The 15948-nt window shown below is 40.6% G+C and overlaps 1 protein-coding gene across 1 annotated transcript in view; it reads right to left on the bottom strand.

Moving 5' to 3' along the window:
• Positions 1 to 6592, bottom strand: part of STRN (striatin) — a 102749-nt gene extending 96157 nt beyond the window's left edge. Inside the window, exon 1 of the mRNA XM_061155606.1 lies at positions 6253 to 6592. Within this exon, the coding sequence (XP_061011589.1) occupies positions 6253 to 6486 (234 nt within the window). The 5' untranslated portion in view covers positions 6487 to 6592. The remainder of the gene's footprint in view (positions 1 to 6252) is intronic.
• Positions 6593 to 15948: the final 9356 nt, after the last annotated feature.

The raw sequence follows: 15948 nt of genomic DNA, 5'->3' as shown, positions 1-15948 counted from the left end.
TCCAAGAAGTAAGAGTCTTTTAATTTTATGGCTGCAATCACCATCTGCAGTAATTTTGAAGCCCAAAAAAATAAAGTCTGCCACTGTTTCCACTGTTTCCCCATCTATTTGCCATGTCTATTGCTTCAAAATAAAAAGGAAATTGGTAAGTCTCATTAGTGTGACTCTACCTTTGAAGACTGTAAGGACCAAGGAAGATGTTTCTGAAAAGTTAAAAAAAATAATAATAATAACCATAAAGGTACCTGGAGATTTAAGTGACAGAGCTTGTTTGAAATCTATTTCATTCCTGGTCATGTAACCCCTCTCTGAGTCTCACTTTACCTGTAAAAGATAGTTGTAGGTGATAGCTTCCAAAGTTCATGCCAGCTCAAAGATTACTATATCACTGTGACCTGCCAGACTCCGCTGTTCATGGGATTCTCCAGGCAAGAATACTGGAGTGGAAGGCCATTCTTTTCTCCAGGGGATCTTCCCAACCCAGGAATTGAACCCAGGTCTCCTGCACTGCAGTCAGATTTATTTTACCAACTGAGCTATGAAGGAAGTCCCATGCCAGCGACTATATCAGTTATTCAGAGGGAGGTGATTCAAACTATAATATTCTACTGCCTAAAAATAAAATTTTACATGTCATCAAAAAGAATAATAGAAACATAACAGAAATTACACCCTAAATTCTATAAAAAGCCATCTGTATCTGGAACATCAACACAAGTGTTGAAATCACCAAACTACATACATAAACATGAACTTGGGCAAACTCCAGGAGACAGTAAGGGACAGGGAGGCCTGGCATGCTGCAGTCCATGGAGTCTGAACAACTTAGTGACTGAACAAAAACAACATACATAAAAACAGAAAAGGACAACTAAAGCAGTGGTTCTCAATCCTTGCTGCATATTAGAACCACTAGGAAACTCAAAAGAGTACTAATGCCATGGACCCTGATTCTTAACATTCCAATTTAAATGGTCAGGAAATGAGTTATTTTTTAAAGTTTCTAAGATTTCACCTAAAGTTGAAACACTGAACTAAAGTGACAAATAGTAAGATATGTTTTAAAGGAGTAAAACCTCTGTAATCTTTCCGAAATATAAAGATTATAAAGTTATCAATAATATAAATAGAATGAAAAATGAACCTGTTTACAAAATTATACCATACCACAATGGGGTTCACCTGGTCCAAGTTTAAAGGAAGTGGTTCAAGGGGACAAATGGTATCAAAGATTATTTTTATAGAGTGGTTGGTAAATGTAAACTTCTTGCTATCCAAGAAGTCATGTAAGGTTAAGACAAACATATTCAGAAAAATTTAGGTAAGTTCCAAAACAACAGACACACAGTGGATTACTAAGAAAAGCAAGTACATTTCAAGTATACAATCAGTATTTTGAGGCTGATGCTGAAGGCAATAATTCACTCTTTCTTAAACGTCCAAGCGCCATCATCAGACCCAAAGTACTAGACTGCATGGTCCCAGGATGGCACTTACTTGCTCTAGCCTTAGAAGAGTTATAACTGAAGATTCTGCTGTTCTCTGGGGACAAGGAGATACGTAAGAGTGCAAACAACATCACACACTTGCTACCGTTCATTTATTCAGCACTTTATGTCAACATCAGACTTCTGCTAGATATTTTTAAATACCTCATTTAATTCTCATCAGGCAGTTTATCAGCCTCACCTTAACACATGAGGACACTCAGCTTCTGAGAGGTCAGAATTATGGCAAACATATCTTTAGCATGAAAGAAAACAGAAAGCTTAAAGATTTAAATCCAGGTCTGTGCCATGTTGTCTTTCACTGTAATTGTAAATAACAGTTATAATAACAAAAAATAAAATGTCGTTTTAAGAGGTTTTTTTTGTTTGAGAGTTTATTTTGTCCATTTAAATGCTCAGTAAACCTTCACAATAGTCTATGAACTGAGTCATACTTTAATCCCCCTTTCCTCAAATCTCACTTCCTATCCTTCAACACATCTTGCTCACCCTACCTTCAAAAATGTATTCTGAATCTATTATATTTAAAGTATGTAACACATGTGAATATGTTATCTGGTCACTATCACTCTAGTTCATCTCTGGCTTAGATGATGAAAATAGCCTCTAACTAGACTTTCTGATCTGTCTCCCCTCCCAGTCTATTCTGGATCCTTGCAAAGGGTTCCATTGAAAGATGGTGTCACTCTTCGGTTCAGAACATTTCAACAGTTGCCCATCTTGCTGACATAAAAATAAAGTCCTTACAATGAGAAAGGCCCAATACATCTGACATCATTTCTTCCATTCTCCTCCTCTACTCCAGCCACACTTGCCTAATTACTCCTTGAACGTTCCGAGCATATTTACCCTTCTCCCTACTGTTCCCCTGATTAGAATATTCTTTCCTCAGATTTCACCCTTTCAGGTCTTTGCTTAAATAGCACCTTATCAGTAAAGTCTTTCTTCCTCACTCTACCCTCTCAGGCACTCCATATTCTCCTTACCCTACTTTATCATGGCACTTATTACCATCAAACATTTTATAAATGTATTCATTTATTTATTTGGCCACCTGATGGAAAGAACTGACTCATTGGAAAGGACCCTGATGCTGGGAAAGATTGAAGGCAGGAGAATGGGACGACAGAGGACAAAATGGTTGGATGGCATCACGGACTCAATGGACATGAGTTTGAGCAAGCTCCGGGAGTTGGTGATGGACAGGGAAGCCTGGCGTGCTGCAGTGCATGGGGTCGCAAAGAATCAGACGTGACTGAGTGACTGACGACACACACAGAGCCTCCACACCACATGCCCTAATACTCAATCATATCACCTTTTTCATGCAATTCAGCATTTCCAGGTAGATAGCAGAACCTCCCCTACCACACATGACATCAAAATCTAGAGACAATAATTACTATTTTTTTACTTACATGCTTCTTTCCCAGAAATCAGTAATTTTCAAATACTGAGTCTTAGATTCTCGTTACCTCTTTAGTTCTTTCTTCCTGCTCTTCTCCTCATTCACTGCTAGCTCTCCTCTCTTATGCTATTGTAAGAAAAGTTAAACCCCCAAAATGACAAATTCTGGTTCTACTGCATTTTGTTCATTCTATCACTCCAACTAGACTGCATGTGTCTTTGAGATCATCTAACACAATGTGTCATACACAGAAAATTCTCTCAAATATTAGATTCATATTCTATCTCCAATTTCTTTCACAAATCTAAAGCTCAGTAGTAATCTTGACCATTCTTTTCTCATGAATTACATACTCTCATATGAATGGTGGTGGTGGTGAGGCAAGAGGGGGATTCCCACAAGTAAAAAGAGAATTTTATATTAATCAACACGGGCAAAGGGGCAAAAAATGACCAGTCCATTTTTGGCACAAGGTAGTCAGTTCCTTACTCCCCAGATCTGAAGGAGGGAGGAAGTGATGCAGGCAAGCCATGAAGAAGAGAACTTGGATTGCCTTTTACAACTCGGCCCTGGCAACTTGGAAGAGCAGGACTGACAGGTTCTTCAAGGGACAATTAGACCTAATCTTAAAGGGATTTTTGTTGAGTCTGGTATTAGTCTGGCTTAGGCAAAGATATAAAAATAAAAGGAGGATACTAACTAATCCAAATTTCATTACCATCATTCATTCAAGTCTTATTTCCTACTGTTCTTCTAGAAAAATTCCAAAGGCAAAAGAAAAATGAATGAATATAATCAAATTTAATGATTCTGATGTAAAGAAAGGATTTTTTAAAATATATTTTCAATTACGCTAATAAGAGAATCAAAAAACACAGATTCCTACAAACTCTCTACTTGTTCTCTACTCTCTATTTGTTCTGTTTAAAAGTCATGGCACATTTTTGAAGTGTCTCCATGGATGCTTAATTTAACTGCAGCTCAAGCCAAAAGATTCAGTAATCATGTAGTATTCTTAATATGATGAGCACCAATAGGAAACCTACCTGAAGTTTATTTAACATTTGCCATAAATAACCCAGTAAGTAGTGTGTGTATGTGTGTATATTTTCTGGGGGGCAGGGGTAGAGAGGGCATAACTAAAGAGTAACTACGGCTACAGGGAAATTAAAAGTTAAATATGGGGGTGGAGGGAGAGAAGTTAAGAAAGGTTGGAAATTTTCAGACTTCCCAGGTAGAAAGGTAAGAACCATTTTGTTTGTTTTTGAACAAATTAGTGTGACTTATCTTACATTTCCTAAACGAGATAAGAAGTTAAAATTTAAGCAGCTACATACAAAAATCATTATCCACAATTGTACAATGATTAAGGTTAAAGCCTGCCTTTAATACTTCCTTGAAGTCTGAAATCCACAAACTCATTTATGGAATGCATTGCTAGTTCATTATGAGAAAAATTACAAATATCAACAGATTAGATACCTAACTAACAAAACGGAACCACTGAAAAAGTTGCCAAAGAATATAAACATGTAACTGTATAAATAAGCAGAATCTCAGAAACTATAGATCACACCCTCACTTCATTCAACTTCTCACCAAGGCCTTCCCTGACCACTCCATCTAAAACAGCTGCCCCATCATACTCTAAGGGGCTTTCCCAGGTGGCTAAGTGGTAAAGCACCTCCCTGCCAATTGCAGGAGACCCAGGAGACTGGGGTTTGATCCCTGGGTGGGGAAGATCCCCGAGAGGAGGAAATGGCAATCCACTTCAGTATTCCTGCCTGGAAAATCCCATGGACAGAGAGGAGTCTGGTGGGCTACAGTCCATGGGGTCGCAAAGACTCAGACACGACTGAGTACGATCACACTCTATTCCTGTATCCTGGTGTATTTTTCCCATGGCAGTTGCCACTATGGATCAGCATACTATATAGCTGCATTTGCTGCCTCCCAACTAAAACATAAGCTCTATGAGGACAGAGGTTTTGTCAGTTAACCCCCAAGCCGACAGGCACAGTGTTAGCACTTAATAAAGACGCTGAGTATAGGATGAAACCGAAGTTCAGAGAGTTTGTTAAAGGATCTCCTCAAGGTCAGAGAGCTGGCAGCAAACACAGCCTGTATTATAACCCTTTCGGCTTGCTCTTTCCACAACCACTTCCACTCCACCAAAGTAGCCTGTTCCAGCACATGATTCCATTTAACACGATTCTATTTCTTTTCTTTTTTTTTAAGTGCCAAAGAAAATACAAGCTACCAAAAACAGTGGCACAGTGGGTAGTATTTTAACTTCAAGTATTTCACCAACCAAAACTATACTCAGATTTCACAAGCATACAGGATTAGCCAGTAAACAGAAAGACATAGGCACTCAGAGTTTTCTAAGTTCTTTGTGAAATTGGTGAATGCCTTGAAGTTTTAAGAACAGCCACTGAAACCTACTTGCCAATTCAGAACTGCCTGCAAAGTACGTCTCACTCTCAGCCTTCTAAGAGCCCACAGCCGTTCCTCCCTGGATACACTTTATCTTGCAAATTATGCAAGGAAATGTAACCAACTTTAAAGCTCCTTTTAGTTTCCTGTTAAAGTACCAGTCCATCTCACAAAACCCTGAACAGAAAATTAACCCGTGGGAAGTTTTAGATTCTGAGAAGGGGAAATCATCTCTGAACCATCATCTGGCAGTGCTCATCTAGGTCCTTCATTCAAAATCCAGGAATCTGAAATATCTAAGAGAAACGCCGGAGGGGACGAGGGAGAAGGAAGAGAAGAAACATTTACATTTCTAAAAAGGGAGCTGATACTCCTAGTAACACTCTGGCCCAACAGCAGCTTCTTGCTTAAAGTCAAGGCCTCACGGACACAATTTCTGGTTGTCTTCTTTGATCACCTTCCTTACAGAGAGGGGCCAACTATCAACACCTTTTACGGGGACCATCTCTAGACCCAGGATGGGACTCACCAGGACGGGATGATTGCTTATCTCGCAAAACTACTGTAAGCCCAATCACTAAACTGAAGGGAACACCTAAGATGTGGAATGGCAAGAGAGTTGAAATGAACCTGAGAGTTAAGAGTGGAAAGGAGCAGATGAAAAGGTGCGAGGAAGGTAAACAACGTATCAGGGGCGAGAGAGGGAACCCGGGTCGAGGAAGTGGGGTCAGCGACAGGCACAGGCGAAGGGAGGAGGGGGACGAGGTTCGGGGTGGGATGGGCGGGAGCAAAGGGGGAGGGGACGAGCGACAGCTAAGCAGGGGAGGGGGAAGGGTCTGGGGCGGGGCGGAAGGGAGCGAAGAGGCGGGATGAAGAGGGCCAGGCCGGGAGGGTCTTTACCTGCAGCTCCGCCCGCTCCACTTCCCACTGGGCTCTCTCGACCTCGAAGCGGGCCCACTCATGCTGCAGGAAGTGCAGGATCCCCGGGAGGCTGTATTGGGCTCGGGCCGCCCCCGCTGCAGCCGCCCCGTCGCCGGCCGCGGCAGCCTCCGCCAGAGGCCCGAGACCCTTGGCACCACCGGCGGCCGGGTGGTTGTTGCTGAAGAAGACGCCGGGACCCGCTTGCTCGTCCATGGCGGCCGCAGGAACCGGGGAGGCTGCCCAGGCGCCCAGGAGCGGAGGCAACGGCGGCAGCCAGCAGCGCCTCCTCCTCCCTCCGCCGCTCCCCGCCCACACCCCAGTCAGCAGGGAGCAGCCCCGCCTGGGCGCGGGGGCCGGCCGAGCCCGGGACGGGCCGGGAAATGGGTCAACTGCGGCGCGCGGGCGGCCCGGGGCTTGCTGGGAAATGTAGTCGCGGGGCGGGGCGCCGACGAGCGCGGCGCGGGCGGCCTGTGGGGCTGCGTTCTGACGGGGCGCGAGCGCGGCCCCGCCCACAGCCCCGCCCCTTCCCGCGGCGGTGGGGGCCGCCCCCTGGCGGAGTGCGCGGGTTTCCTCACTGAAGGGGCTGGGCACCCGCGGGCGGTGCTCTGGTCTCCCTCGCACGCGGAAGTTCTTGGGTGGCGCTCGCTGTTGTAGACACACACGCACACACACGGAAGTTAGCGCGTTGAACTGTTAGCCCGAGCTGCACATCTTTTAGAGCTTCCTGGTAGTTCTGATAAGAAACAAGCTCAAAGCAAGCTTCGCCAGTGCAACCCCGGGACCGGGGTTCTCCAGCACCACTCTCAGACCCCTTCTGCTCTGACTTCGGTGATTCTCTGAGCCTAGACACGCCTCAGTTCTATTTCCGTATGGCTGTCGTTCCTGCCTTTCTTTGTCGCTTAGGGTTCAATCAAACCTGTTGCCTGATCAGTTCTCACGGAGAAGGAACTCTGATCATCTCTCTACAGAACTCTACACGGCAACTTCCTGCTTCTTCCAAATTCTGGTTTGTTGACATCTCATTTGAAGCACTACTCCGCTGAAGTTCTTTTCCCTTTGTAGTTAGTCTTGCAGTAAGTCCTGTAAAAAGTTTTGGATATCCAAGGCTCTGTCATTTCAATCTCATTTTTCCTCATTCCCGAGCAGTTTATACTCATTTCAATGTTTGACTCTTAAGTGCCGTCACTGGGAATATAAAGATAAATGACACAATTCCCGTCATCAAAGAGAGTGGCAGATGTACACTCAATTCTCACAGTGCCTGAAACTACCTGAAAGAACAAAGTCCCTTTCTGCGCTCTAGAACTATCTTAGGTATTCGGACACTTCTCGCTTTTCACTTACTCATCCGGTTCGCGGTTTCTTCCATGGTTCACATGCAAACTGGCATTATTGTTACCCTACGAAAGACACACCACAGCCGTTTCGAGTGTGTCTAAGTGTTACCCATCTCTCAAGTCCTTGAAATTATGTCACTATAAATTCACACTACAATGATAATGAAAGGAAGGCACCTGAAAAAAAGATTAACAAATGAAGATTAAATTAAGCACTTTTGTCCCCTTAGCAAGTCATTTGTAGTTCTTTTGTGGGATGGAGTTCTGGGATAACAGACCTTTTGGCCATGAGAAAATGTAAAGATACAGGGCGGTGAGTGACAAGTCTGGGAAGGACATCCTGTTCCTATGGGCCCCCTCCCCCTCTTCCCACTGCTGCTTGTGGAAAGGACAGGAAACACATTGTATCTGCGCTGGTAGCAGATAGATGGCTAGCTCTCTTCTTCCAGTTACAGAATGTTTCTGCTTTATCAATTCGTCCTTTATTGGAATAAAAGTTTGATCCAAGCCTGGCCAAACTCCCTGGGTCGTAAGTTGTTTTAGCTGTAAGTGTCTTTTGAGATACTGCCCAACCCTTTCATTTTACAGTTTAGGAAACTGAAGTCCAAAGAAGTTGAACTTGTTCACAGTGAAGCTTTGAGTGAGTGGCACAGTCCGAACTAGAAACCAGAATTCTTGACTGCTAGTTCATTAATCTTTCCATTAACAGGTCGCCTCCTCTCTTACTTACCAGATCTATCAGAGTATCAAGGAGACAGTAACACAACAACGGCATGGTTTTTCATCTGCAGGGTTTAAGTAATCTTACAGGTTTTGAATGTTAAAAGCTTTTCCCAGCTCTAATAAAAGACATGTCTGACAATTCCTTTAAATAAATTTATAACATACTATAAAACATGATTACATTTAATGCTAGCTGTTTAAGAATCTTTAGCTAGATTCACCAAGAAGAGAGAAGACTCAATAAAATCAGAAGTGAAACAATTATGTGTCAACAAGTTGTACAACCTAGAAGAAATAGACACTTTCCTAAAACATATAAGGTATTAAGACTGAATCAGGATGAAACAGAAAATCTGAAACAAGCAGTTACTTAAAATAGTAAGGAAAGTGAATCAGTAATCAAAAAACCTACTAATAAAAGTCCAGGACCAGAGAGCTTCCCTGAAATTTTTTGTTTGTTTTCTGGTTTTTTTCTTTTGCCAGGCTACACAGCATGTGGGATCAAAGTTCTCCAGCAAGGGATAGAACCTGTAGCCCCTGCACTGGAAGTCCCACATCACTGGTGAATTCTACCAAATACTCAAAAAAGAAACCAATCCTTCTCAAACTCTTCCAAAAAACTGAAGAGGCAGGAACTCTTCCAAACTCATTTTATGAGGCTAGCATTATTCTGATGCCAAACCCAGACAAGAATGCCACACAAAAAAGAAAATTATGGGCCAATATCCCTGATGAACATAGGTCCAAATACTCCTCAACAAATATTAGCAATTCAAGGTCAATAATACATTAAAAAGAATCATTTACAGTGATCAAGTGGATCCATCACATTAACAAAATGAAGGATAAAAACTGTATGATCATCTCAATAGATGCAGAAAAAGCATTTAATAAAATATATGATCCATTTATGATAAAAGCTCTCAACAAAGCAGGTATTGAGGGAATGTACCTCAACATAATAAAAGCCACTTATGGCAAACCCACAGCTAACATCATACTAATGGTTAAAAGTTAAAAGCTTTTCCTCTAAGATCAGGAATGAGACAAAGATGATCACTGTTGCTACTTTTATTTTACATAGTGTTGGCGGTGCTAGCCAGAGCAGTGTGGTGAGAAAAATAAATTTCATCCATGTTGTAAAAGAAGGAAAACTGTTACTATTTGCAGATGCAAGCTTGTGTGCTTATTCGCTCACCATAATACTATATATAGAAAACCCTAAAGACGCTGTCAAAAAAGTTAGTACAGTAACAATAAACAAATTCATTATTGTTGCAGGTTAAAAAAAATAAATATACAAAAATCAGTTGTATTTCTATATGCCAACAATGAACTATCAAAAAGAGAAATTAAGAAAGGAACCCCATTCACACTTGCATCAAAAAGAATAAAATACCTAGGAATAAATTTAACCAAGGAAGTGCAAGACCTGTACATTGAAAACTATAAGACATTAAGGAAAGACATTGAAGATCACACGAATAAATGGAAAGATAGGCTATGCTCGTGAACTGGAAGAACTAATATTGTTAAAAACTACCCAAAGCAATCTACAGATTTAATGCAATTTCACAAAAATAGAACAAATTTTCCGAAAATTTGTATGACTCCACAAAGGACCTTGAATAGCCAAAGAAATCCCAAGAAGAACAAAGCTAGAAGCATTATGCTCCCTGATTTCAGACTCTGTTACAAAAGTATAGTAATTATACTAGTATGGTATTGGCATAAATTCACACATCAATCAATAAAACAGAGTAGAGAGCCTAGAAATAAACCCATATATACCTAGTCAACTAACTTATGACAAAGGAGTCAAGAATATATAGTGGGGGAAGTTTGTCTCTTTGATAAACTGTGGTGGGGAAACTGTACAGCCACATGCAGAAGAATGAAACTGGGCCACTAATTTATATCATACATTACAAAAATTAGCTCAAGGTTGATTAAAGACTTGAACAGAAGACCTGAAACCATAAAGCTAGAAGAAAACACAGGTGATGAGTTCCTTGATATAGTTCTTGGTGATGATTTTTTAAATCTGCCAGCAAAAGTAAAAGTAAGTAAAGCAAAATCAACAAGTGGGACTATATCAAAGGAAAAAGCTCTGCACAGCAAAGGAAATTATCAACAAAATTAAAAGGTTGGCACTAAATGGAAGGAAATATTTGCAAATTGAATATCTGATAAGGGCTTAGTAGCCAAAATATACAAAGAACTTATACAGCTCAACAGTAAAAAACAATCAGATGTGAAAATGGGCAGAAAATGTGAATAGACATTTTCCCAAAGAAGACATATATATGACCAACAGACACATGAAAAGATGCTCAATATCCTTATTCACCAGGGAAATGCAAATAAAAACCATAATGAGTTATCACCTCACACCTATGGCTATGACCGTGAGGACAAGAAATAAGTACTGGGAAGGATGTGAAGAAAAAACAACTATTGATGGGAATATAAATTGCTGCAGCCACTATGGAAAACAATATGGAGCTTCCTCAAAACATTAAAACTACTATATAATACAGCAATTCCACTTCTAGGTATTTATTTGAAGGAAATGAAATCACATTCTCAAAGAGATATCTGCATTCCCATGTTGATTACATCATTACTTACAATACCAACAACAACATGGAAAGAACCTAAACTGTCCATCAATGGGTGAATAGAAAATAAATAATATGTAGTACAATGGAGTATGATTCAGCCATAAAAAAAAGAATGAAATCTTGCCATTTGCAACAACATGAATAGACCTCAAGGACTTAATATTAACTGAAGTAAGTCAGACAGAGAGATGATGTGATCTCTTATGTGTATATATATATATATATATACATATATATATATATGTGTGTGTACATATATATATATATATATATAGTGGTTTAGTCACTCAGTCATGTCCAACTGTTGCAACCTCATGGACTGTAGCCCACCAGGCTCCTCTGTCCATGAAATTTCCCAGGCAAGAATACTGGAGTGGGTTGCCATTTCCTTCTCCAGGGAATCTATTTAAAACACACACACACACACACACACATACACACCCCAACCCTCCCCCCCACCCCCAAAAAAAAAGACAATCTCATAGATACAAAGAACAGGTTCATGGTTGCTAGAAGTGAGTGGTAGGAGAAATGGATGAGCAGGGTCAAAAGGTGAAAAAGAATTTATAGATAACTTGAACTATCACATGTATACAACAGCACTAATTTAATTCTTAGTTTAATCTTAGTGAAGTGAAATTCCCTCAGTTGTGTCCAACTCTTTGCAACCCCATAGACTATACAGTCCATGGAATTCTCCAGGCCAGAATACTGGAGTGGGTAGCCTTTTACTTCTCCGGGAGATCTTCCCAACCCAGGGATCGAACCCAGGTCTCCCACATTGCAGGCAGATTCTTTACCAGCTGAGCCACAAAGGAAGTCCAGTTTAAACTTATTATAATGCTTTTAAAATACTTTATTTACACACAAAATAGTATTTATGATCTATAATGTTATAGAACATTATGATCTAAAATGTTACATCAAAATATTATGAGTGGTTATATTAAGGTGGAATTCCAAAGAAACTTACTTTTCTCTTTCCCCAAAAATATCTGGTAATGTTGCAGGAAGGGGGACCCCTTCCAGGGCCTGAAACTGGGCTCCTGTCTAACACTTGGAAATGAATTGTCGGAGGAGACACCTGCTGACAAAGCAAGAGATTTTATTGGGAAAGGACACCCAGGTTGAAAGCAGTAGGTAAGGGAACCTAGGAGAACTGCTCTCCCACGTGGCTTGCAGTCTTGGGTTTTATGGTGACGGGGTTAGTTTCCGGGTGGTCTTTGGCCAATCATTCTAATTCAGAGTCTTTCCTGGTGGTGCACGCATTGCTCAGCCAAGATGGATGCTAGCAAGAGGGATTCTGGGAAGAGGATGGACACGCGGTGTCTCCTTTCAACCTTTCCCAAACTCTTCCCATTGGTGGTGGCTTATTAGTTCCGTATTCCTTACCTGTCATAAAACAACTCATGCAAATGGTTACTATGGTGCCTGGCCAGGGTGGGTGGTTTCAGTCAGTGTGCTTCCCCTAACAGTAATATTTCTTTTCTAATTTAACAACAACAAAAACAAACAAACAAAAAAACATTAATTAAAAAGAACTTCCTTTAGAGATTTTTGTACTAAGTTGCTTCAAGAAAATAAGGACCATGAATCTCATCACTTCTCATCCTGTACTGAATCAGCTTCTGAAATTGTTAATTTTTGACTGTGAGCTTACCAGTGATTTGTTCTCCCCTGTGTCTTTCACATTTTCTGTTCTCCATGAATTTTTTTAAGTACATGTATTATCACATAAAACATAAGTACAGAAAATCTCAAAAGTGCTAAGTGAATACCTAAAGGAAATTTCACAAAGTGAACAATTACATGTTTAGTAACTACCATGAACATCATGAAGCTGAAAATGGCAGGCATGCCAGAGTCCTCTCTTGATGTGCATTTCATACACAACAGCAAAAATGTTTTTGAGTTTCAAAAAAATATCCTGAAAACATTAATAACAAAAGGACAAGGTATTTGTAATGAATTAAATCTAAATTTTACTCACTTTACAATTTTGTAAATCTGAAAATCTTAGACAAATGGTTTAACTTTTTTTAGCAGTTCTCTCATTTTTAATATGAGGATAGTATTTACCTTATAAGGCAATTGTAAAGATTAATCGAGAGAAAAAATGTAATTCCCTTAGCACAGTGCCTGACATAATATATACTGAATAATGATACTTTTTACTGTATTAGAGTTCACAAGCCTAACTGAAATAATACATGTAAAAATCATGACTATAGGGACTCAATAATCACTCTTTTCTCATCCCTATTCAGAACTTTAATTCAGCAGAGTTAAAATAATCTTTTTTAAAAAGTAATGTCTGTGTTAAACCATGAAGTCTTCAGATCTCAAGTTGTTGCTGATGGTTTTCTGATCATTTCATTTTGTGATTAATAAAGCCTATGACACACAAAAAATAGGGTTTTCCTTCCAAGCACAGGGAGCACCTGCTGAGATGTTGATGCATATATTAGTATAATCAGTTTAAAGAGAGAAATTATGAAATACTAAAAGATTATTTAGATAACTAGTGTATTTGTTATTTTCTTGGTTTATGTGCTCACATGCTAAGTCGCTTCAGCTGTGTCCAACTTTTTGTGACCCTATGGACTGTAGCCCTCCAGGCGCCTCTGTCCATGGGATTCTTCAGACAAGAATGCTGGAGTGGGTTACCATGCTCTCCTTCAGGGGCTCTTCCTGACTCAGGGATCGAACCCGTGTCTCTTACGTCTCCTGTGTTGGCAGGCAGGTTCTTTACCATTAGCACCACCTGGGTTTATTGTGTGTGCTTTACGGTGGGTAAGGATTATTAGAAAACTAACCAATCTAATCACAGGCCCACAGCCTTGTCTAACTCAATGAAACTAAGCCATGCCGTTTGGGGCCACCCAAGACAGATGGGTCATGGTGGAGAAGTCTGACAGAATGTGGTCCACTGGAGAAGGGAATGGCAAACCACTTCAGTATTCTTGCCTTGAGAACCCCATGAACAGTATGAAAAGGCAAAAAGATAGGATACTGAAAGATGAACTCCCCAGGTCGGTAGGTACCCAACATGCTACTGGAGATCAGTGGAGAAATAACTCCAGAAAGAATGAACAGAGAGAGCCAAAGCAAAAACGACACCCAGTTGTGGATGTGACTGATGATACAAGCAAGGTCCAATACTGAAAAGAGCAATATTGCATAGGAACCTGGAATGTTAGGTCCATGAATCAAGGGAAATTGGAAGTGGTCAAACAGGAGATGGCAAGAGTGAATGTTGACATTCTAGGAATCAGCAAACTAAAATGGACTGGAATGGGTGAATTTAACTCAGATGACCATTATATCTACTACTTTGGGCAAGAATTCCTTAGAAGAAATGGAGTAGCCATCATAGTCAACAAGAGAGTCTGAAATGCAGTACTTGGATGCAATCTCAAAAACGACAGAATGATCTCTGTTCGTTTCCAAGGCAAACCATTCAATATCAGAGTAACCCAAGTCTATGCCCTGACCAGTAATGCTGAAGATGCTGAAGTTGAACAGTTCTATGAAGACCTACAAGATCTTTTAGAACTAACACCCAAAAAAGATGTCCTTCTCATTAAAGGGGACTGGAATGCAAAAGTAGGAAGTCAAGAAACACCTGGAGTAACAGGCAAATTTGGCCTTGAAGTATGGAATGAAGCATGGCAAAGGCTAATAGAGTTTTGCCAAGAGAACGCACTGGTCATAGCAAACACCCTCTCCCAGCAACACAAGAGAAGACTCTACACATGGACATCACCAGATAGCTAACACCGAAATCAGACTGATTATATTCTTTGCAGCCAAAGATGGAGAAGCTCTATACAGTCAGCAAAAACAAGACCGGGAGCTGACTGTGGCTCAGATCATGAACTCCTTAGTGCCAAATTCAGACTTAAACTGAAGAAAGTAGGGAAAACCACTAGACCATTCATGTATGACCTAAATCAAATCTCTTATGACTATACAGTGGAAGTGAGAAATAGATTTAAGGGACTAGACCTGATAGACAGAGTGCCTTATGAACTATGGATGGAGGTCCGTGACACTGTACAGGAGACAGGGATCAAGGCCATCCCCATGGAAAAGAAATGCAAAAGAGCAAAATAGCTGTCTGAGGAGGGCTTACAAATAGCTGTGAAAAGAAGAGAAGCAAAAAGCAAAGGAGAAAAGGAAAGATATATGTATTTGCATGCAGAGTTCCAGAGAATAGCAAGGAGAGATAAGAAACCATTCCTCGGTGATCAATGCAAAGAAATAGAGAAAAACAATAGAATGGGGAAGACTAGAGATCTCTTCAGGAAAATCAGAGATACCAACAGACCAGTTCATGCAAAGATGGGCTCAATAAAGGACAGAAATGGTATGGACCTAATAGAAGCAGAAGATATTAAGAAGAGGTGGCAAGAATACACAGAAGAACTGTACAAAAAAGATCTTCATGACCCAAATAATCACAATGGTATAATCACACCTAGAGCCAGACATCCTGGAATGTGAAGTCAAGTGGGCCTTAGGAAGCATCACTACAAACAAAGCTAGTGGAGGTGATGGAATTCCAGTTGAGCTATTTCAAATCCTAAAAGATCATGCTGTGAAAGTGCTGCAGTCAATATTCCAGCAAATTTGGGAAACTCAGAAGTGGCCACAGGACTGGAAAAGATCAGTTTTCATTCCAGTCCCAAAGAAAGGCAATGCCAAAGAATGCTCAAACTACTGCACAATTGCACTCATCTCACACACTAGTAATGTTCAAAGTTCTCCAAGCCAGGCTTCAGCAATACATGAACTGTGAACTTCCAGATGTTCAAGCTGGTTTTAGAAAAGGCAGAGGAACCAGAGATCAAATTGCCAACATCTGCTGGATTATCGAAAGAGCAAGAGAGTTCCAGAAAAACATCTATTTCTGCTTTATTGACTATGCCAAAGCCTTTGAATGTGTGGATCACAATAAACTGTGAAAAATTTTTCAAGAGATGGGAATA

This window comes from Dama dama, chromosome 11 (genome assembly GCF_033118175.1).
Source record: "Dama dama isolate Ldn47 chromosome 11, ASM3311817v1, whole genome shotgun sequence".
In the NCBI taxonomy this organism is placed as follows: Eukaryota; Metazoa; Chordata; class Mammalia; order Artiodactyla; family Cervidae; genus Dama; species Dama dama.
The sequence above is the reverse complement of the archived record's forward strand: the minus strand, read 5'-3'. Positions and strand labels throughout refer to the sequence as shown.